Source organism: Denticeps clupeoides, chromosome 7, assembly GCF_900700375.1.
Source record: "Denticeps clupeoides chromosome 7, fDenClu1.1, whole genome shotgun sequence".
NCBI classification, from domain to species: Eukaryota; Metazoa; Chordata; class Actinopteri; order Clupeiformes; family Denticipitidae; genus Denticeps; species Denticeps clupeoides.
The window spans coordinates 22,083,946-22,106,812 of record NC_041713.1 but is presented as its reverse complement, the minus strand read 5'-3'; the positions used below and the strand labels follow the sequence as shown (position 1 = coordinate 22,106,812).

At 41.1% G+C, this 22,867-nt stretch overlaps 1 protein-coding gene across 1 annotated transcript; it reads right to left on the bottom strand.

Annotated features, from left to right (window-relative positions):
- Positions 1–445: 445 nt before the first annotated feature.
- On the bottom strand, positions 446–21,182 carry tmprss15 (transmembrane serine protease 15). The gene is made up of 25 exons (XM_028986272.1): positions 20,721–21,182; positions 20,462–20,592; positions 20,309–20,376; positions 19,994–20,142; positions 19,869–19,916; positions 18,885–19,004; positions 18,615–18,723; positions 16,224–16,333; positions 15,724–15,864; positions 15,196–15,345; positions 14,519–14,624; positions 13,234–13,381; positions 12,616–12,757; positions 12,414–12,503; positions 12,159–12,281; positions 11,112–11,249; positions 9,346–9,456; positions 8,627–8,753; positions 8,304–8,399; positions 7,482–7,531; positions 6,076–6,286; positions 4,763–4,944; positions 4,570–4,665; positions 2,086–2,225; positions 446–1,896 (listed from the first exon to the last, which is right to left on the bottom strand). The coding sequence occupies exons 1-25, from the start codon at positions 20,839–20,841 to the stop codon at positions 1,720–1,722; spliced, it is 3,084 nt and encodes a 1,027-aa protein (XP_028842105.1). The 5' UTR covers positions 20,842–21,182; the 3' UTR covers positions 446–1,719.
- Positions 21,183–22,867: the final 1,685 nt, after the last annotated feature.

Sequence of the window (22,867 nt, the reverse complement as noted above, 5' to 3'; positions counted from 1 at the left end):
CGCGCTCAGTCTCTTGTACCTGGTTCCATGGGAATCTGAACTTCTGCAGGTGGTGGGAAGGTTTCTGGCAGGGTGTGCAGATGTGAAGAACTCCAGGTTTTACCGTCTGTCAGCATATAGCTGTAAAGACCTATCTGATGTGTCACTCTAAGCAGCTTCTCTGTGGACTTTATTATTTTAGACCTCTGTCTCCTCTCTCTCTAGACTGGCGTTTTCTGTTTTGAGAGGGACCTGTGTACGTTCCAAGTGTACATCACTGAGCAACTTGTAGACGTGAGGTTGGCTGCAGTTTAGGCAGCACACAATCTGTACAGTGCATAATATTTTCTGGTTTACTGGGGCAGAATCAGTGAAGAGCATTATGGGAGCTTTCTATTCCTGGTTATAACGCAGTCATATGGCTGACATGGCTGACAAGTAAAATATCGTTTTTTTCCACTGTTGATTCAAAGACATTCATTTTATTTTAAAACAAGAAAAACAAACTTTTATGTATTATCAACTTTATCCAAAAATAACGCTCTTCCTCAGTATTGGGAAAACCAAAAGCTCCCCCTCGCTTCTACCTACACACATTCAAGTCTCACCTTCTTAAAGCAATAGTGAAGTTACTGATTTTGGAACATTTTAACATTAGCTACTACAATTGAAAGTAATGTAACAATTACACATATAACATACAATTTCACTCAAAATATCAAGTATACTACAAACGGGACTGGTTCTAAACTGGGGCAGTGCCCCCTTACAGTGCCCCCTTAAACCAAACTTTTAGGAGCTGAGAAAGAAGACAATAGATTACCCACAAAATTAATTTGGACAAGCTTACTACAGCAGCTCTGTTTTTGCTCAGATCCACATTCGCGGTGTTTCTTAATACGGTAATCCCACAATCACCACTGTCAGTCTGTCTGTTGTATAGTGTCGACTGGAGGATCCAGACCTGAAGTAAAGCTGATTCACTTTCCACTCCAGCAAAGGAAAAGTTAATGCTGTGAGAAATATAGTTTTTTAGTTTTGGATTGCCACCTTGTCGTGGTCAGAGGGGTTGTGTACCTAAACCCAACCTTTAGGTAGGACATCAAAGTTGAACAGGTCTTAGTATAGAGGCCGGACAAAGTGCAATCCAGATACATGACAAAAACAGTTAGCACCCCAGGCCACCCATTTCGCACTCAGTTAGCACCTCCATTGCCACCATGTGCCCCCTTCACATTTTTATCTGCCTCCTCATACGGTATATGCTTGTCTAGAACCAGCCCTGACTACAAACATGAATTATTTGGTCAAACATATAAAGAAACATGTTCTGATATAAGCCACTTGGTTTCTACAAATAGTACAATCTCTTTCATTTCCCATTTTTGACTTGAGCAGCAGACTTTAGTGTCCAATTCACACAATTTGCATGATTTATTTATTGCAGGGTGTGGCGCAGAGTTGGCCAGATGCTTATCCGGGTGAGTGCACTGCTCTGATGTTTCAGTTCCTCCCTAGGCAGGTTGTTCATTTCCCTCAAAGCAACATTGCTGTTTGTTAACAGGCATTCGACTTGACTCACGATCTGAACGGCTTACACAGACAGGGGATTTATACTTTACAGGGTACAGAGCACACAGGACAGGGTAAAATGCACAATGACCTGACAATATGATTTTTTTTTTTCCATTTTGTCCTTATAAAGTTAGAATAAGTTATTGCTGAATACAATTAGGAACATCAGCCTTTCCAGTGTGAGGCTGACAGTCGCACCTGAGCCACCCAATCAATGAACTCACTCACAAGAGCATAGACACCAGGACGTCTAGGGTGCCCGCAACCCACCCCAAATGATGTTACTCCGACTAAAACCCAGCCGTCACTTTGTTCCACCATGAGAGGGCCACCAGAATCCCCCTGGAAGAAAACAAATTTGTCAACAGTATATACAATGTGCACAAAGCAGAAACTCAGAAATGGCTAATCAGCCCAACAGAACTAACATCTTACAGTATAACATGACCGTACACAGAGCATACAGTGCATCGCTTTTTCCACCTTTTAGGGATAAGGGAATAGGGCTAAAATATGAGTTTAGTGTTTTACCTGACAAGAATCAGCTCCTCCATTATAGTATCCAGCACATATCATCCGGGCAGTGATGTTATATTCCGGCAGCCACTCCTGGCACTGGGTTCTGCTGAGCAGCGGCACTACCGCTTGCTGCAGAATATCTGCTACTGGGCCTGTATGAGAAGTATGAGAACTTGACAAAGAACTAACAAATATCTTTAGAGACTGTTGGTTAGTCAACAAATTCACAAAGGGTTTTTTAAACACAATTCTACACCATTTTGTATATTTACAGTACAGTATACAGTATATATTTATAAACTCCTGCTGGAACCCCTACAGTAGGAACACCTGCTGATTTGCCCACTAACAAAGAAATGATCAGTCTATAATTTCAATGGTAGGTTTATTTAAACACTGAGAGACAGAACAATAACAAAATCCAAAATCAGAAACCGAAATTCCAGGAGAAATTTGTATAGACCTGTTCGGGCTTTTGCTGCAGGAGCAGGCTTCGCTCATTAAGCAGCCGCAGCACCAGACATTCCAAGTGCCCGAAAGACAAGGCAGTCTTCATAAAGTGGCCGGCGTTCCTAACAAAGTGGCCGAAGGACCGGGCTTTCATAACAAAGTGGGCTAAGGACCAGGAGTTCCTGAAGAAGTGGCCGAAGGACCAGGCTTTCCTAACGAAGTGGCCGAAGGACCGGGCTTTCATAACAAAGTGGCCGAAGGACCGGGCTTTCATAACAAAGTGGCCGAAGGACCAGGCGTTCCTAAAGAAGTGGCCGAAGGACCCGGCTTTCCTAACGAAGTGGCCGAAGGACCGGGCTTTCATAACAAAGTGGGCTAAGGACCGGGCTTTCATAACAAAGTGGGCTAAGGACCAGGCGTTCCTGAAGAAGTGGCCAAAGGACCAGGCTTTCATAACGAAGTGGGCTAAGGACCAGGCGTTCCTGAAGAAGTGGCCGAAGGACCGGACTTTCCTAACGAAGTGTCCAAAGAACCGGGCTTTCATAACGAAGCGGCCGAAGGACTGTGCTTTCATAACGAAGTGGCCGAAGAACCGGGCTTTCCTAACGAAGTGGCCGAAGGAACAGACTTTCCTAACAAAGTGGCCGAAGGACCGGACTTTCCTAACAAAGCGGCCGAAGGATCAGGCTTTCCTTTACTTTATTTTTCAGCTTTGCTTTCCTAATAAAGTGGCCAAAGGACCGGGCGTCCCTAATAAAGTGGCAGTTTGTGACTGTGTTGAAGAACAGTGTTGGTAATGATTCTGTAGCATTCACTGCATTCCTATAAAATGCATTGAATGTTCAAGCATTAACACCCAATCAAATTTTGGACTTGAATAATAAACATGTTCCGAAATCTGTTTTGGGGAATAGTGCCTGACCCGTAGACCCCACTGAGCCAAGCCAGAAGGTCTGGTCGAAACACCAGGCGGTCTGGCCGAAGAAGGAGATGGTCATGAGCTTCTCAACTCGTTACCTGTGTAATAGACACTTGTCCACAGAAGTAATCAATCTATCCAAATTCCAAATTCTTCACCACTCTTCAGCTTTCCAAGGGTGCCAGGGACAAGATTGTTGACCTACACAAGGCTGGAATGGTCTACAAGATCATCGCCAAGCAGATGGGTGAGACTGTTGCGATTATTCACAAATGGAAGAACCATAAAATAACTGCCAGTCTCCCTTGGTCTGGAGCTCCACGCAAGATAATGAGAACAGTGTAGAACCAGCACAGAACTGCTCGAGAGGAACATGTCAATGACCTCTAGGCAGCTGGGACCATAGTCACCAAGAAAACAGTAGGTAACACATGACGCCGTGAAGGACTAAAATCCTGCATCCAGCAGGTCCCCCTGCTCAAGAGAACACATGTACAGGTTCACCACTGAATGCAAATCTGAAATGCAATATTTCAAATCATTTTTCTTCTGTCTTTCACTGTTTAAATAAACCTATTATTAAAATTATAGATGGACCATTTCTTTATTAGTGAGTAATTTTATAAAATCAGCAGGGAGCAATTTATTATGCACATTATATATGTTCAGTTGTACAGGATGTTGACCTCTCTTCATTGGAGACCTAATTTAGAAACTACATTAAAACTTTCTTTACAATGTTCCTTTGTGTCATGAAAGTCTAATGTTAAAAGAAAATTGTGCTGGATATACATAATTAAGTATAAAAAGCTAACTATATGCAATGATTTAGAAATAAGAAATTTATTTAAATTGTGTTTGCCATTAAAAACAATATTGGCGGTTCTGCCTTGTGGATACAGAGATTGAATTTGGGATGAAAAAAAAACTTCTGCCTTAGGTGCTACATCTTATGGACATCTTATGGACACTGACTAGGGCACTGTACATATAACAGTCCTTTCTCCTGATATAGTGACACGAGATTATGGACACTTGAATGAAAATGTTGTTAATGGTTTGTGTATAGTTACTATCACAGTACCATGATCTTTACACAACTAAGCTGAACATCAACATAATGTCACCTGTGCTAGACAGTCTACCCCAGCCAGTGATGATGCAGTTCATTCCTGGCTGAAAGACCTGGTCTTTTTGTGGAAGACAGATGGGATAAATGTAATCTGTGAAAACATATAAAAAGAGCTTGAATTTGTTAACTAGGGTCCATTTAAAACCATCCATATCCAGAAACAGCTTGAAACCATGAGCACTGAGCACCTGTGAAGTTGGCAGGGGTGAGTAGATGCATCAGGGCAACATCTGAATCCTTGCTGTGGAGGTTGTAGTTTTTGTTTATGATGACCCGGTCCACTTGATGTAACTGATGGTCGGACCAATCCGATCCAAACTGGGAGTGCATACCCAACACAACCACCCAGAAGGACAGATGGCTATTCTTACTGCCAGATCAAAGAAACATCATTATAGAAATGTATGCAAAAGGTAGAACATTTGATTTTTGATTTCTAATTAAATTATTTGGCATGTCCGTATGACAGACCATTTACTATTGTGCTGGGAACAAGCTTTTTGCTCCCTGTGGGTAGCCAATGAAGGTAGTGACCTGGGAGTTGAGTCGAGGCGAGGCCGAATGCCTCGCCAAGCCCTACGATCTGACATATGAGACGTGTTGATGATGCCAACGGAGGTCAGTAAAACCCGGAAAAACTCAGGAACTCAGTGTTACATTCAAAGCTGCCACTGTAAAGCTGTGAAATTTCGAAAAACAAAAAAAAGTGTCAATGGATGAAAAAAATGTTTTTTTTTTTGGGGGGTTTTTTTCAGCCCTTAATGCGGGTCGTACCGAAGCACGCACACCAGAACGCTATAAATCAAAAATTTGTACTTTATTGTGTGAGGTGTGCTATTACTTTTATAAGTGATCGGACTGGGCGTGGCCGACATATTAACGCTCGAACATGGTCAATTCCCCTTTGGAATGTATTGAATGCTAATTTTAGCATTGGTAGCATTGGTAAAATGGGGCCCCTTTTAAGTGGTACTGCTACTGTGTCATTGCCAGCAAAGGGGGCCCTACAAGGAGTACTGATAAAGCAGCAGCGCCAGCACTGTCATTCAATGGAATCTTAAACCAGCCACTTCATTAGGATGCCTGCTCAATCAGCCACATTATTAAGACCGCCCGGTCCTTCGGCCACTTTATTATGGACACCCTGTCCTTCGGCCACTTTATTAGGGACGCTCGGTCCTTCGGCCACTTTATTAGGGACGCTCGGTACTTCTGTCACTTTATTAGGGACGCACAGTCCTTCGGCCACTTTATTAGGAACGCCGATCATATTAAACTTTAGCTAACATGCAAATTTTTTTCAACATGCTCCAAACGTCACCAAATTTTACAAGATGCATCTTGGACATGACCTGTTACCATTTTTTGACATTAGCATGCTAGCATTGACATGCTAAAATGTAAATTTTTCAACATGTTCCTCCCTGCACAGACTTCAGTTCCCTTCAGTCTCTGCTTGGCTTTGTTTGTTTGTGTGTCCCACCATTTTGGATGTCCTCACCCATAAACACAGTGTGCTGATGTGAGCAGCCACTCTCTGTCAATCAGCGAAGCTCCACATACATGTCTGCCCAGCCACATTAGTGACACCATCCAGGGCCACGCCCCCTTCTGGGCGTTCCCTCCACCAATCACCCTGCCCTCAGTGTCTGCGACTGTTTCTGCAGATGCAGTGTATTCTCTCCTCACTGGCACTTGCCGAAGTCCACAAGCTGCAATATACAAGTTTAAATGTAATTAAATGTTGTTTATACACTGTCCACATTAATGTCCTGTTTTGACAGCATCATTATTATATTATTTAATTGTGGCTATTAGCTTTATTGCATTTTTCATTTTGACTATTAATAAAAGTTTTTGATGACAGTTGGAATTTTCATTTAAATGCAATCAGTACTTTATTAAAGAATAAAAATAATACAAATAAGCCTATCAACAAGTAAAAATTAAACAAAATGTTGATAAAGCTGTACATGACCTCCTATAAGCAGAATCTTGAAGACTGAAAACATCTCAGAGAAAACATTTACATTTACATTTACATTTACGGCATTTGGCAGACGCCCTTATCCAGAGCGACTTACAACGTGCTTTCAAGTTACCATCGATGAAGAGATCAATTCCGGTTCACTAGGACCCCAACTATGAATACATCTATTTAATTCACTCTGTTGTAGATTCTGTACACAAAGTTTGACAAGAAAATTACAATTTAATCTAAATATTCTTTAAAGAGGAAGGTCTTGAGCTGCCGTTTGAAGGTGCTCAGTGACTGAGCTGTTCTGACCTCGAGGGGAAGTTCATTCCACCACCGAGGGGCCAAGACGGAGAAGAGTCTGGATGAATGTTTTCCTTTTACCTTCAGAGATGGAGGGACCAGGCGAGCAGTACTGGAGGCTCGGAAAGCATTATGAAATACAGTGCAGGCCAAATGTTTGGACACACCTTCTCATTCAATGTGTTTTCTTTATTTTCATGACCATTGGTTGGTTGGTAGATTCTCACTGAAGGCATCAAAACTATGAATGAACCCATGTGGAGTTATGTACCTAACAAAAAGTGGAGACCTGGCCTCCACAGTAACTGGACCTGAACCCAGTCGAGATGGTTTTGGGTGAGCTGGACCGCAGAGTGAAGGCAAAGGGGCCAACAAGTGCTAAACAGCTCTGGGCACTGCTTCAAGACTGTTGGAAAAGCATTTCAGGTGACGACCTCTTGAAGCTAATCGAGAGTATGCCAATAGTGTGCAAAGCAGTAATCAGAGCAAAGGGCGGCTATTTTGAAGAAACTAGAAAATAAAACTTGTTTCAGGTTATTTCACCTTTTTTTGTTAAGTACAACACCTTTGGCCTGTACTGTATGTAGCTACAAAATTATGCCATTTTGTAATTTTTTTTTCCTACTTACGCTGGTTGTTACAGCTCAGGGAAATGACACTGTCCTCTGGACACTTATCTCTAGATGAAGAAAGAAAAGCAAAATTGTTATTGGTCTGGAGATGATCCATCCAACTTTCTGATCCTCTTTCTTTAGGACCTGTGTAAATGCCTGAATAAATTGTTTGAGAGAACGTCTCAACAGCAAAAGCAGGGCTGAAGACTGGCTGATTGCCTGGATGATGATCCAGGGCGAGGACAGAAGAGCTACTGTAGCACAAACTGCTAACATTTGAGTGCTGGTCATGATGATGTGTATGTAGCTGTGGATTGGTCAGCATGGTCATATCCTGTCCGCGATTGAATGCTTCAACAATGAGTTCCAAGACCACAAAGTGTTAGTCTGTGAGGGTGGATGAAAGATGACAGACGCAGGTATGAGGTTCAGTCATGTAATGAAAATCCAATGGGGTCCCAAAAACATGGAATGTACGCACAGGTCCACATCATACCAGAACTGACTAACTGAAAGACGATAACCCCGATCTACCTAGATCCGGAACACAAAGTACTGGAGGAAGGTCTCTTTGTCTAACGTGTGCGAGCACTATTCAGGTAGAGAAATGCAGCAGGTTGCATTGTGGGGAAAAAAATACACTAATAAGTTAATGTGATGTTTTGGACAATGATTTGTTGGGAAAGATTGGGTCTTGCACTCTACTTCTACAGATTTCCAACCACAAACCTCACAGCATTTGGCTCCTCTGCTGCATAACCCTGACCTTAACCTTACACCACATATAGATAAGTACAGTACAGCAAGGAGAAAACAGCCCATTCACCGCATAATTACCTGAGCTGCATGTCCAATGTGCCATTGGGCATCAGAGTAACAGAAGTGAAGGGGGAGTCCTCCACTGTGGCCAAAACCGCAGAGGAGTGACCTGACCTATTGCAAAAACATTAATTTATCAAATTTACTGAAGAAAATACACAATTACAGTGAATACATCATCACAATAATCTGAAGATCAGAATGAGGTTTTGGCTGCAATAACTTACCATCAATGCTTTCTTAATATTTTTACAGTTGTCCAATTAAAAGAATTCTGCATTTATGCTGTAGTTTATATGGGTTTGCATGTGTTCCTTTGAACACAAATCCATAGTATTTACCTATGGCCCAGGTAACGACAAAAAAAGTGAGAGAGTCCTGATGTCCAGTTCTGAGAGCAGGCTGTGTACAGGGTATCTTGTTTCTGGACCTGAAGCTTGCTGGCTCTATCTTCTGACCACAGCAGCACTGTAGAATGTAGTCACAGTAAACATTACCAGAACTACTCAATGGCACTGATAACCAATATGCAAACCTATTTGAATTTGGCTATTGTGAGGTGGGATGTAACGGGTAAAGGGGTGGGAATAGTTTACCAATCTGGGCCAAGTACACCAAATAGTAGCTGAGGGATGATGGTGCTAAATCCACTTAACACATAGGTGTGTGCCATTATAGAGTGCTGCTGATTTAGCGGGTTTCACCCAGTATGCAACCAAACCAGTACTGATTCAGATCTGGTGGAACCAATTAATCTACAGGGTCAGAGAAAGTGGACCGTAGTCATATCAGTATACAAGTTCTGTTTTTTAGCATGTACACATTACTGTCTGTCCAGGCCATCCACTAAAACCTTGTGGCTTTTATGTTAATAGGTCAGCATCTGGTGGGGTGTAAAGACTAGTTTATTCTAGCACAGTAGAGGTACAGTCAAAGGAGTAGATCAAAGGTGTAAAAGCAATAAAAGAACATCATGTAATTTTGACACACAACTGGAATGTTATAACGTGAAACTGTGGTTTTGCTTAAACCAATGCTTGATGAATACATGGAGACTTACCACAGCCAGCCTCATCTGAAGCATCAGGGCAGTCTGGTACACCATCACACACTCTGCTGTCTGAGATGCAATCACCAAACTTACACTGGTACTCTCCAGAGGAACAGGGCTCTGTTAAACAGGAGTGTGTTTTGGACAAATCTGCCATTTTAATATAGGCCTTTAATACTAGTTTTACAATTACAGTAGCGCAAAAAAAGTACACCCCTCATTTCTGTAAACATTGAATTATATCTTCAGACAACACTGAAGACATGACTCTTTAATACAATGTAAAGTAGTCAGAGTACAGCTTGTATAAACTCCCAGCCACTAATGTCTAAACCATAGGGTGGTAGTAGCCTAGTGGGTAAAACACTAACCTATGGTGACCCAGGTTCAAACCCCAGTTACTACCATCGTGTCCTTGAGCAAGACACTTAACCCTGAGTGTCTCCAGGGGGGATTGTCCCTGTAACTACTGACTGTAAGTGGCTTTGGATAAGGCCGTCTGATAAATGCCATAAATGAAAATGTAATGTAAATGCTGGCAACATGCTTGACTGTAGGCAAGACATACTTGTATTTGTTCTCCTCACCTGGTTGCTACCACACACGCTTGACACTTGAATCAAATAAGTTAGGGACATTGGACATTCACAGGAAATGTTCCATTCTTCACTGTTCTTGCGCATCATATTTATAAGACGCTTCTTTCTGAGAATGCCATTCAGATCAATGTGATGCAGTGTGTGGTGTGTGGTCTGATGACTACAGTGTTAGGGGACCACTAAGACCGATATAAAAGCAAAAAATAATTCATAATAGGGGACCTTTAAGCTGTTGTATGGTGTCACCCACCTTACTTCAGCTCAGTTTCAGGTTGTTGAGAATCTTCTTATAGCCTAGATCAGTGGTTTGCATCCTTTCTATCCGTTTAGTCTGGCTCGGATCGAGCTTGTAAATTATTGGTCATCACAAACTTCTGGTCTATAGTACCTATCCTTTCTGAATGATTCACTGCTTCATAATTTTACTAATTAAACATTTTTTTTTATGAAATGCTCATTTGATTTGCAATTCTTTTAATTACCGTGAGTGAAATGGAGGTTATATTTTGAATGCCCACATTTCCTTTCCCGCTTAGTCTAGTGCTTGTGGCCGGGCTTTTAAAAATTGCAAGAACTCACAGGGTCATGGCTGTATGGAAATGGGGCAGTAAAAACACTGACTGTGTGCCTGTCATTTGTTTAAATGCCCCACACAGCTTAACAGTCGAGTTTATTTACAGCTCTAATATATACCCTGCAGCGTAAAACTAGAAAATAAGAGATAAACCTACAACCTCCGTTCATTTTTTGCAAATAAAAGTTTGTGATAGATCTTACCAGTATAAGAGTGTGAGAGAATGACAACACTAAGTTTTACACACCTGCTCCTGAGACCTTGTAAGACTAATGTCACATGACACCGGACAGAGAAAATGGCTAATTGGCCACAATTTGGAGGTTTTCACTTTTGTATTCACTTTCGTTGCCAGTGGCTGTATGTTGAGTTATTTTGAGGGGACAGAAAATGTACACTATTATACAAGCTGTACACTGACTACTTTACATATCTTCAGTATTGTCCCAAGGAAAGACATACACAAATATTAATAACAAAATATTAATAAAAATGTGAGGGGTGTGCTCACTTCTGAGAGACACTGTATATTATAATGTGATGTATAATATGAGGTAACATTTTTTCCAAAAATCAACATTGCATGTTCATCTAGGTCTTACCTGGTTCACCTAGACCAATGCCTGTGCTGAAGTTGCCAAGGAAACCTTTGTCATTTTCTGAATCATCTGTGTAAAGCATTACGATTATCTGATTGGTCCTTGAGTAGACGTCAGTGACTCGTTTGCCAGTGAAGACACCTGATGAGGAAAATATTTTTACATTGTGGTAGTTCACTATTCATAAACCTTTAATCCCAATCTGGGTTTGCTCCTGGCAGTGGCCATTCTCAGACAGGGTGGGGGCTCACCCAGAGCGGGGTGCCAGCATGCCTTTAGGCGGCAGGAAAAAAACAGTGAACCCAGAAGAAACCCTTACCGACACAGGGAGAGCATATTAATTCTGCACATACAGGGCCCTGTGGCCCCCACAACATAAAATCATGGTCATGGTTAGAAAAGGTGCTCCAATATCTACAAATTTGGTGTTTTGATAGAGTTGAAGGAGAATACTACATTACACAACTGGGCTGAAGTTTTATATTGGTGAATTTATACATTCTTGGAAGACTGGGAAGCTATAGTAATGTACACTCTGCATTTAACTAAGCACCTTTTGTGAGCAGTGGGCAGCCATGAAAGGCGCCCGGGGTGCAGTGTGTGGGGACGATGGCACCTTGGCGGTCCGGGATTCGTTCCCACAACCTCCTGATTACAGGTGCCCTTCCTTACCTGCTAGACCACCACTGCTAATATCTAATCTAATACAGGAATCATAATCAAAGTGTCATTAGTGTCTCAGAACAGAAAGGGTAGGTACAATAGACCGAACAAACAGCTGGTCAAACAGTTCTGAGTCGCTGCTTGTAAATTTGATTTAGTGATCGGCAAATTGTTCAATTGATTTGCGCTTGTCGGCCAAGGGTAGATTTAACACCTCAGTAACTCCTTCATGAAGTTCAAAGTGACATTAGAGGTCAGACCACAGCTAGCGGGTCAGGGTTAGCATGCTAACTTCAACAAATATCTCATCAAACATATTACGTAAAATTATTAGTCGCCATTCTGGGATGGTGTTATCCAGCTATACAAAACTTTTATTAGACTCACCCAGCAGTTCAGATGTTGGCTCTTCTCCATCACGCACCTCCAGAATATCGTGGGCTGGTTCCAAAGCAAAATCCAAGTGCAGATGGATGTTCCTTCCCCCCTGGGCATGCAGGTACCACACACCTACACACAATCGAAAACACCGCTGTTCAAAAGTGTAAGTAAATGGTTGAAAGCCTGTGATTTAGCACAGAACATCTGGATCTTCACTTGACTGATGTGCGCTCGTGCTCATGTTCTGGGTCCAACACTTACAGGAGAGCATGTTTCCATAACCATGGGGATAGTTGGGTGAGCTGAACACTGAATTGGGCTCCCACAGGTGAAAAGGTCCCCCACAGTCAACTTAAAACCAAGACAAAAACAAATGCACTGCATACAGATGTCCTGTGTTGCTAAAGTGTGCTAAATTCTTGTGCCGAACCGGTGTTTTTGTAGTGTGTTTGCATGAGCTCACATGGACCGGGTGAAGGAGTCGTTGGTAATGGAACCAGGGTGGGTTCTGGGATGCCACCCTCACAAGCACCCTCCAGCAGACTGATGTCATCGAGAGCAATGTCATTCCTCAGGCCCGGCCTCTTCTTTGCCTGAAACACCAACTTCAAAGGAACAGCAGCAAATATTGGTCATTATTCTTCACTCAATATTCAAATTGTAAATTATGAGTATTAATTACTGAATCTTTCCATATTCAGTTTGCAGATTTTCACAAGTTACTAAAAGTTATATTTGTCGGGGGGGAATAATGTTAATAGTTTCAATGTTGTTTTAATATTCATCTTTATCATGTATTATTAATTATTGAAAGGAACCCGCAACGCACCACGTGTATTGGTTTCCACTGTCTCTGGTGTATTGTGCTGAGCCACCACACACAACTAACTGGATGGCCTATATGTCCTAGTTTAACTTAATTATGACTCATGAGTATAACCACAATCTGTGGCAATCTGATGGGACATTTAAAATTAATTGTAATTGTAGTATGATATCATTATTATTTGTGACATATAATGTGCAACAAATCCTTCTCAGTTTCTGCCGGATGAGGTCTCACACAGCACTCTTCACATACCGTGGACTCTGCTGTGTTGTACAGTGTGATCTGAGCATTGTTCCAGATGTCACCATAGTTGCCCTCTTTCAGAAAAAGCTGAGTGACAGATGAGCCTCTCTGGGAGAGAACCTGGAGCTGGTACGTATCTTCACCGTACATGTGGTACCTGCAAAAACAACACAATCACAATCAAGTATTTAAGTGACATGTGGTAAATGGATTGAATTTGAATTAAACACATCTGTGCAGCAATTGCTGTGATGTGAAATATTTGACCTGTTGTCAGTTCATCATGTTTCTCCTGTTCCTTCTCTGATATTATTAGTAGTATTTATTAAAATGTATGACTTTCATTTGGTACATTTTGGTACATTAAAATCTACTAAAACATGGGTTTATTGAATATGGAAATCATTGAATTCTGTCTTTATTACACACCATCCCTGCTTTTGGATATTTTTTTTTTATGTGTTAAGTTGAATAGATCAACACACAGTACTGTGCAAATGTTTTAGGCAGGTATGAAAAAGACCCTCTCATTTGAAGAACCAGAAGAACAAAGAACTGGGCAGTTTTGAGGCTCGAAGACGCAGTGGTTGGCCAAGGAATCTTTCACAATGCTTAAAACCTTTGCTGAATGCCCTTGACTCTTTGAGTGAGTACATTACTTCATTTAGTTTTGTGCATTGATGCTCATGTTAAAGGTCCAACACTTACAGTAGAGTGTGTTTCCATAACCATGAGGATAGCGGGGTGAGCTGAACACTGAATTGGGCTCCCACAGGTTTAAAGGTTAAAATGCCTTTGGCACCAGTGCCAGCAGTTTAAAACTAAATTTGCATTTGCCTACATGAACACATGGTGGTTGGGACGATGTCAGACTCCAGATGTTGAGGAAACATTCTGCACATGGGATGGGAAAAATCAATTTTGATCTATTATACTGTAAGACAATGTGTAATAATTCTTGTGCATAAGAATGATATTTCAGCCAGTCAAAACTATTGAATGTCCACTTAGCTCTTTATGTTTTAGGCTTTAGAATTAAGGCTTTCTGTTGCAGTAAATTTAAACCAAATTGAATTAAATATTATTAAAATGCTTCTGAAGGTAAGAACAAAAGGCTCTCCATTGATTTTTTGTAAACGTAGCACTTGATTAAACATGAAACCATTTACATTTTACACAGAATAGATGTACAGAGTTGGGCATTTAAGTAATATTTCAGACATGTCAGTGTTTAAATGAAGAGAGGAACTCTTTAAACACTTCTGCATATGGCAATAGGAAGCACAGCACCCACCAGAAGCAAAAGCACATGGGCCTGTTCTCTTGAGTCAGAGGGGGGCTATAGATTTGGAAACTTCTCTCCAAGATTACAGGACCTCCTAGTGTAATAATGTAGTAGCCTGTTGTATCAAGACAAGATAAGTTAGTCAAAGTGCACACTTTTCATTATACATTTTAGAAAATTCAGTCATAACTTTTGTCTTTGATTATTTCTATTACATTTACTCTACAGGAAGACATAATATTTCATATTAAAGAAATGATTTAATACTAACATTAACTGTTGGCAACTCAAGTTCTCGTACTCGCATAAGAAGCCTCATGCCAAAAATATTCACTCACACATGCTGTCAATTAATAGAGTAGACCAGAGAATTTTATTTCTTCAGTCTTACTAGACTGACTGCACTGACTCAGGTAATGTCTACTGTATTGTCTTTTTAGGTTGTCAATCAATATTTTTTAACAAGTTAATCACATATTTTACAAGTAGTTAATCTTATCCTTAAGACTAAAGCTTGATATTATGGATGATATCATGATATGTTGGAAAGAGCTTTGGACACTCTGCAGACTCTGACAGTAAATTAAATGGAAACATTTATGCCTGTTTAAGGATTGATTCAGCTGATCTTTAATAAAGATAAATTATAAAAATCGAATTAAATTCTAATTAATCCTCTCCAATACCAGATGCATTTCCGAATGTGTGGTCCACATTTGGGCCAGAAAAATTTGGGAAGGTCGGCCCTCTGGCACGCATCCAGCCTCCATCATCTTCCAACTGCTGTCTCCAAAAACACAGACCCTCCTCAAAGGAGCAGCTGAGCTTCTCCTCATCTGGAAGAGGGAAAGAAACAGAATTATTCTGGCTGAAGTTCACTCAAAGTGCTTAGCAGGATGTAAAACCAGCAATACAGGTCACCAGCTCTACTGGTTTGATATTAGCCCAAACTTGTAATATGAAAAGGCCACATGGTGGCACAGCAGATCTCTCTGTGCCTCCAAGGTTGTGATTCCACACCTCCAAGGTTGTGAGTTCAAATCCCATATTGGACCATGCGTAGTATTTGCATGTTCTCCGAGTGTTAACATATATTTGCTCCTGCTGTCCAAATGCATGCATAATAGGTGAATTGTTGACTCTGGGCCGTGACCCTGAGTTCAGGGTTAAAGTGAGAGAGAGTAATAAAAAACAGCAAAATAGCTGGGTCTCACTAGTAAGATGGTTGAGGTTCTCTTCAGAAAATGTGGCATTGAATCCCTTGAAGTTGTTGATGAAGTCAGAGGTAAACTCTACTGTAGCATCATGGGACAACAGCCACACCTTCCCAGGTGGGGTTGAACCTGACAAAGAGTCTGAAAATTTGGAATATTTTTCATGAAATTGCCACTAAAACTGTATAATAACATTCTTACACGCCAACTCACTGAAGATGTGAATTAAAAAATGTATTTAGCAATGAAAATAGACTGGTTTGTATAGCAGATGGTGTTATGAATCATTTACATTCATAACAGATCTCTTGATTTTTTACATTTGTTTACTTTGTTCGACAGTCATTTTAAGGCTTCAGTCTTAATCATCCATTTGAATAAGCATAGCTACAATCGTCTACATGTGGTGTAGATTTTGAGTGAGTGCTTATTTATAAGATTTATAAAATTGGGGGTAGAAAAATTGTTTCACTTGCATAAAAACATTTAAAAATACTCACATGTTAAAACCTTGCCTGGTCCTGTTCCCTGGAATAGCCGCAGCACATCAGTCTCAGCCTCGGTGTGAAAGAAGGGGAAGTCCATCTTTATGGCCAGACCTTCCTGCACACTAAAGTCAGACGTAAATTACCCAAAATAGTCATTCACTCATACTTAATTAGCAAGTATTCTCTGATACCATATGTAACTACAATAGTTTGCTTGTTCCCAAGTTCAATTCTGATGTAATTGAGGTTTCACACACAAATTTAATACCTGGCATGCCACCTGAGGTGTGGTGTCTCTGTGTTTGTGTAAGTACAACGCATAAAATGTGATACTTGGAGAACTTTAGGAAGACCATAAATTAGCAGGGGCAATTTTTTCAAAGAAAACAGTAAGTAACAGCCACAGTATGCATGCTCACCACACAAGACTCTGAAGCAGGTTTAAACATTTGAATCTTGCCATAAAACACACCATGTCTCACACACACCCTGCATATCACCCCAAAAACACCAAACCAAGAGTGAAACTTTGTAATGTCAAGGGGAGGGAGTGAACATTCAAAAACAACATCACAGGGGTGAAGATCAGGCAGCCGCTAGCAGGTGCCCTGGAATTTTAAAGCAAGGTACATTAAAGGTGCATGGTTCTTTAAAGTGGGCGTGGCTTCCAATGAGGCGCTCACTCCTTGAGTGCAGGTGAGTGTGTGTGTGTGTGTGTGTGTGGGTGTGTGTGTGGTGCAGCAGCAAGGTAGGTGAATGGAAGGATTTCAGCATATAGCACTGGTATGCTTCATTTAACTGAAGGAAGGATTACTGGAAAAATGTACCATTCTTTATAGAAATATGTTGCCATCTTCCAGAATGATTAAGATTAAACAAGGGTGGACATTTTAGCAAGACAATGATTCCAAACAAAGAGCCAAAGAGAACTCTCAATTGAAATCATAGAACGGAAAAATGACCTAAAATGGTTTCTGTGCAAGAATGTGTCAAAATCAAACCTTAGCAATGCATGCATCTACTTTCTGTATTCAAGGTGTATTGAAGCAGTCATGATCAACAAAGGCTTTTGTACTAAGTATTATAGGAATTTCAAGTGTATGGACAAGTGTATGTTTTTTCAGAGTGCTATTCAATTGTATTACTCATAACTTAATTTACATTTATGGCAATTAGTTACAGGGACAGTCACCCCCTGGAGACACTTAGTGTTAAGTGTCTTGCTCAGGGACACAATGGTAGTAAGTGGGATTTGAACCTGGGTCTTCTGGGTAGTAAGTGGGTCTTCTGAGTGTGTTACCCACTAGGCTACTGCCACCTAAGCTACTAGGCTACTACCACATGACTGCATGTGTGGATTTGATTGGTTTTACTGACATCTGAAGAATTTCATGTCAATGGCACCTTAAGAAAAAGTTAATTGGTGATGTGTTAAATAGTGAAAGTGAAAGTGAAATAATTGTCATTGTGAAACACTGCAGCACATGGTGACACAACAAAATGTTTACCACCACCCTTGGTGAACAGTGGGCAGCCATGAAAGGCGCCCGGGGAGCAGTGTGTGGTGGTTTGCTCAGTGGCACCTCAATAGCACCATGTCGGATTGGGATTCGAACTGGCAACCTTAAAGATTGGAAACCATGTCATGTGGTCTGATGAGACCAAGATCAACTTACTTGGTTCAGTTGGTGTCGAGCATGTGTGGCTGGTACCAGCTGAGGAGAACAAAGTGTCTTTCCTACGGTCAAGAACGGTGGTGGGAGTGTCTAGGTTTTGGGCTGCATAGTTCATTGAGGGAACCAATGTTCTGTGATGTACTGAAACAGAGCATGATCCCCTCCCTTCAGAAACTGGACCTCAGGGCGGAATTCCAGCATAAGAACGAGCCCAAACACGTCTCCAAGATGACCACTGCCTTGCTAAAGAGGGTAAAGGTGCTGAAATGGACAAGCATGTCTCCAGACCTGAACCTTATTGAGCATCTGTGGCTCATCCTCAAACAGAAGGTGGAGGAGCACAAGGTATCTAACATCCCCCAGGAGTAGAAGAGGGTTCCACTGGCAACCTGTGAAGATCTAGTCAACTCCATGCCCAAGAGAGATAAGGCAGTCAAGAACGGTGCTGGAATGGTGGCCACACAAAATATTGACACTGGGTGCAATTTATGGGTGTACTCACTTTTGTGGGCAGCAGTGTATGCATTAATGCCAGCGTGTTGAATTATTTTGAGAGCACAGCAAATTTATACTGCTATACAAGCTCTACACTGATCACTGTACAAAGTGACTTGTATCAAAGTGTCACATCTTCAATGTTGTCTCAAGGAAACCAAATATTTCCAATGTGAGGGGTGTACTCACTTTTGTGAGTACATGCAGTGTGAGTGTGTTTGGGTGTGTGTACCGTATGATCCAGCGGCAGCTCACGTCGTTGTTGTAGGGCAGGGGGAAGTTCTCTGAGTGGAAGGAGCCTGTTGGGCCGAGGAGCAGGAACTGGCCATCACACACCGTCTCTACATGAGGGGTACAGCTGTGAGGATGACTGGAGGACGAAGATGAGTGCAAACTCTGGTTGCAGTTATTTGGTATGGTTGGCTTACAAAAGAAATTGATTAGATGCAGGTTGTGTGCACACTTGTTAGAATACAGATGTGGGTGTGACTGAAATGCCTACCACAGTAAATTGGTATCTCATCTGATTGGTCAGGACAGTCACTCACTCCATCACAGAACTGCTCTGCTGACACGCATGTTCTGTTATCTTGACACAACCTCTGGCCACTCAGACAGAGCTCTGCAGTATAAACACACACAGAGTGTGATGCTTTTATAAGTGTTCCAGAATGCTGGATTCAATAGATTACAATTTTTGAATAAAAGTGCAAATACTTGGAAAGTTTTGGTTTTGCAGAAGATGTGATCCTGTAACTGATGGTAGGCAAGAAGCCGAAATGCACGGCATAATTATAAATAGTGTTGGGTGGATCAATCCAAAATATCAATAGTATCAGTATTGCAGTATTGTTTCGATAGTGGCACAATACATTTGCTTTCAGTGCCATGTTCCACTTTCAGTGCCATGTTCCAACTGAAAGTAAACTTGACAGTAGAAATAATAATTTTTTATGCCTGTGCTTCCCGCTCGGTTACACTATTCAAAGTTGTTAATTCAGACTTAGCAATTTGATGACGCATCCAGCGTAATTATTAAAAAGCATCGGTATTGGTATCTGCGATACTGACAATGTTTTGCTTGGTATCGGATCAATACCAAATCTTGCAGTTGAAAGACAATTGGCACAATGTCCGATAAACCACGTTTTAAGTGTTGCTGGGATGGTGGGGAGGTTGATCCTGTTGTCTTTAGCTCACACCAAACGTGTGTACTGACTGATTGTAGGCATGAGGCACAAATGCATGACAATATCAATTTAAAATGAAACAAAATGTGCACAATGATGAATCTAATACAGGAAAAATTCCTGTTTTTTTATAAATAAATAAGTCAAACAAAATAACATGTTTCATGAACATGTTTCATTAATTTGATTCTTTATTGTCACCTCACTTTACCTTCATGGAGGATTTGCAGTAAGAGCTCAACATTGAAACTCTTTCATGACTGTTGGGAAAACCTGATAGTTGATGGCCTTCTCACCTGGAGTCTTTGTTGGAGTTGGAATAGTTGTAGTGTACTCCTCGCTCTCTGGAGACAAACACGCATTTTGTTGCATTTTATGGCAGATTAATGATTATACTGCCCCATGGACTGAGACTAGTTACCTGTGATCCAGATGCTTTCTGTGTCAATCATCAGCCCCGCTGAAGGTTCACTTCCACCCTGCAATGCTGTCACCAGCTCCTGCCCTGCCTCTGCTGGCCCAACCACACCCCAGAAGTCCAGACCAAAGGTTACCACCACACTCCCATTGCTGCAGAACAGAAGGAGTGTTTGATGTTTTATTAAAAAAAACCCAGTTTCATTTTCTTTCTCTGTAATGCCAATTTATGTCTAAGTGGGTATTTTCAAGCAGAACATCATTTTGAAGCCCCCACAGACCGTGAAGAGGAAAAGCAGGTACAGAAAAAGTGTTGCACCTGAAGTCCAGAACATCAAACCTCCTGTAGTGGTTGTTGAGGGGTGAGCGTCTGTAGGCATCAGATATCTGAGCATTGAAGGTTGTTTAGGTGAAGGACTGAAGCCGGTGCAATGATGAGCAGTTTGTCAGAACATACAGAGCAAGTTCCTACCAGTTGTTGTGTGTCGTAGGCGAGGGCTTTAAACTCAGCGCTACTGTGGTTTCGCAGCTCTGCTGAAAATTTTGCACCATCAATGATTACCATCCTGCCTTTCAACACACTGGTCTGATCCACTAGGCCATCTGCTCAAAAGATAGAAGCAAAGTAAATTATTTTGATCACAGAATCAGTATAAATAAATATAGGAATAATAAGAAATATCATAGATGTAAATCTTCAAATACATTTAAATAAATTTAAATAAACTCACCACTGGGTTGGATGGTTAACCAGGTTACAACAATGAGACCCACACATACCAGTAGCAGGACACAAACCACCACACACAGCAACACCTCTGTGGATGACAAACCCCGCTTGCCTCGACACATGACCCGCTCACACACTCTTACACACTCCCCTCAAAGGCTGTCCTCGTCAAGTTATTCAGCCTGACAAATCAGACTCTTACATGCCCAGAAATGTTCGAGTTGTAAGGCAGGGTGTATTTATATCCAGTAGGACGATGTAAGATTTTTATTGCGCTGTAAATGGAATAACTTAACAGATAAACACTGAGGGCAGTGACACGTGTGCATCAAACCCAATCAAAAATAAGGTAACAGGATAGGATATCTCAAAATATAACTTCAAAATATAACTTCATCATGAGGCTCTGCTTGACTATGACCTGTCATTAGACAGACCTTGAACCGTAATGGGTCATTTGTCATTTTAGAACTGTCATGACTTGGGGTCCAAGTGGGAAGAAAGCGCATAAGCAGGACTTTATGAGGGAATTATTAAACACCAAGCTCAGCTTGGATGGCTCACCTGCTATGATCGCCCCCTGGATGTCACAATAACCAACATATTAATGATTATATTCTACAAGATATTTTGAAACATGATTTATTGACAATGATTACTCATAATCACTAAAAACTATTAAATGATTTATGACAACAAGGTGAATCACATGAAAATGAAAATTGAAAATTCACCAACTGTATAACCAGCTTGGACTTCCTGGTGAGCTTTGTATGCTGGCATGTGATCAGGAATGGACAATTCACTGGGACCCAGATCAGACCAGCAAGCTGGCAGATAGAGTTTATTAAATAATAGATAAATTATTTTTATCTATTATTATTGACATCTGGTAACAGTCCATCCAAGAGTCCATCTGTGGAAAGAACTTAAGTTCACAGAAGAGACCAATGGAATTGTCTGGATTTGAAGACTATGTTAAAAATGGGGGGATTCACACTTGAACAATGCATGGGTTTAATCTTTCAATACAGGAGGTGTCTTAAAACTGTAATTACAAAGGCTTTTGTACGAAATTTTAAATAAATTTCAGTAGCATTTTCTGACAGATAATTTAATTTATGGATATCTATGATTTCTTGGCATGTGTAGATTGATTGGGTTGTTGCTGGTGAGAATTTTATCTGGTGAGAATTTCATGTCCATAGCACCTTTAGAAATATATTTACTTAGAAAATTGGTGACATTTGCAATATTAGAGGAAGTAACTCTGTGGATAGTAACTCTGAGCTACTTATTCAACTTTTTTTTTTCCATATTTCGTAATACAGTGTATACGGGAAGTATTCACAGCGCATCACTTTTTCCACATTTTCTTATGTTACAGTGTTACAGCCTTACTTCCAAAATGGTTTTAATACCATTAAAAATGCAACAACAAAAAAGAGAAAGCACACGTACATTCACAGCCTTTGTCATGAAGCTCACATTTGAGCTCATGTGCCTCCTGTTTTTCCTGATCATCCTAGAGATGTTCCTGCATCTTCATTGGAGAGCAGCTGTGGAAAAAACAGTTGATTGGATATTTTTGTATGATAGGGATGCAAAACACACATCTGTCTATATAAGGGCCCACAGGTGAGAGTTTATGTCAGAGCACAAATTTGGGGAAGGTTACAGAAAAAATTCTACTTTGAAGGTCCCAATGAGCTAAGCGGCCTCCATCATCTGTTGGTGGAAGAAGTTCAAAACCACCAGGGCTGGTGGTTTTACCACCTAACCAGGCAATCTGTGGAGTGACCAAGAGTGACCAAGAACCAGAGGTTCTCTGTGGACAGAGGGGAAGGACAACCATCTCTACAGCAATCCACCAATCAGGCCTGTATGGTAAAGTAGCCATCTGGAAGCCGCTCCTTAGTAAAATGTGCATGGCAGCCCGCCAAAATGCATCTGAAGGACTCTCAGACCATGAGAAACAAAGCTCTCAACCAGAGCCCAGACTTGAATCCGATTGAACATCTCTGGAGAGATCTTAAAATATCTCTGCACCAAATCTTCTCATCCAACTTGATGTAACTTGATGTAAAACTGACCAAGGATAGGTGTTCCAAGCTTGTGGCATCATATTCAAAAAGACTTGAGGCTGTA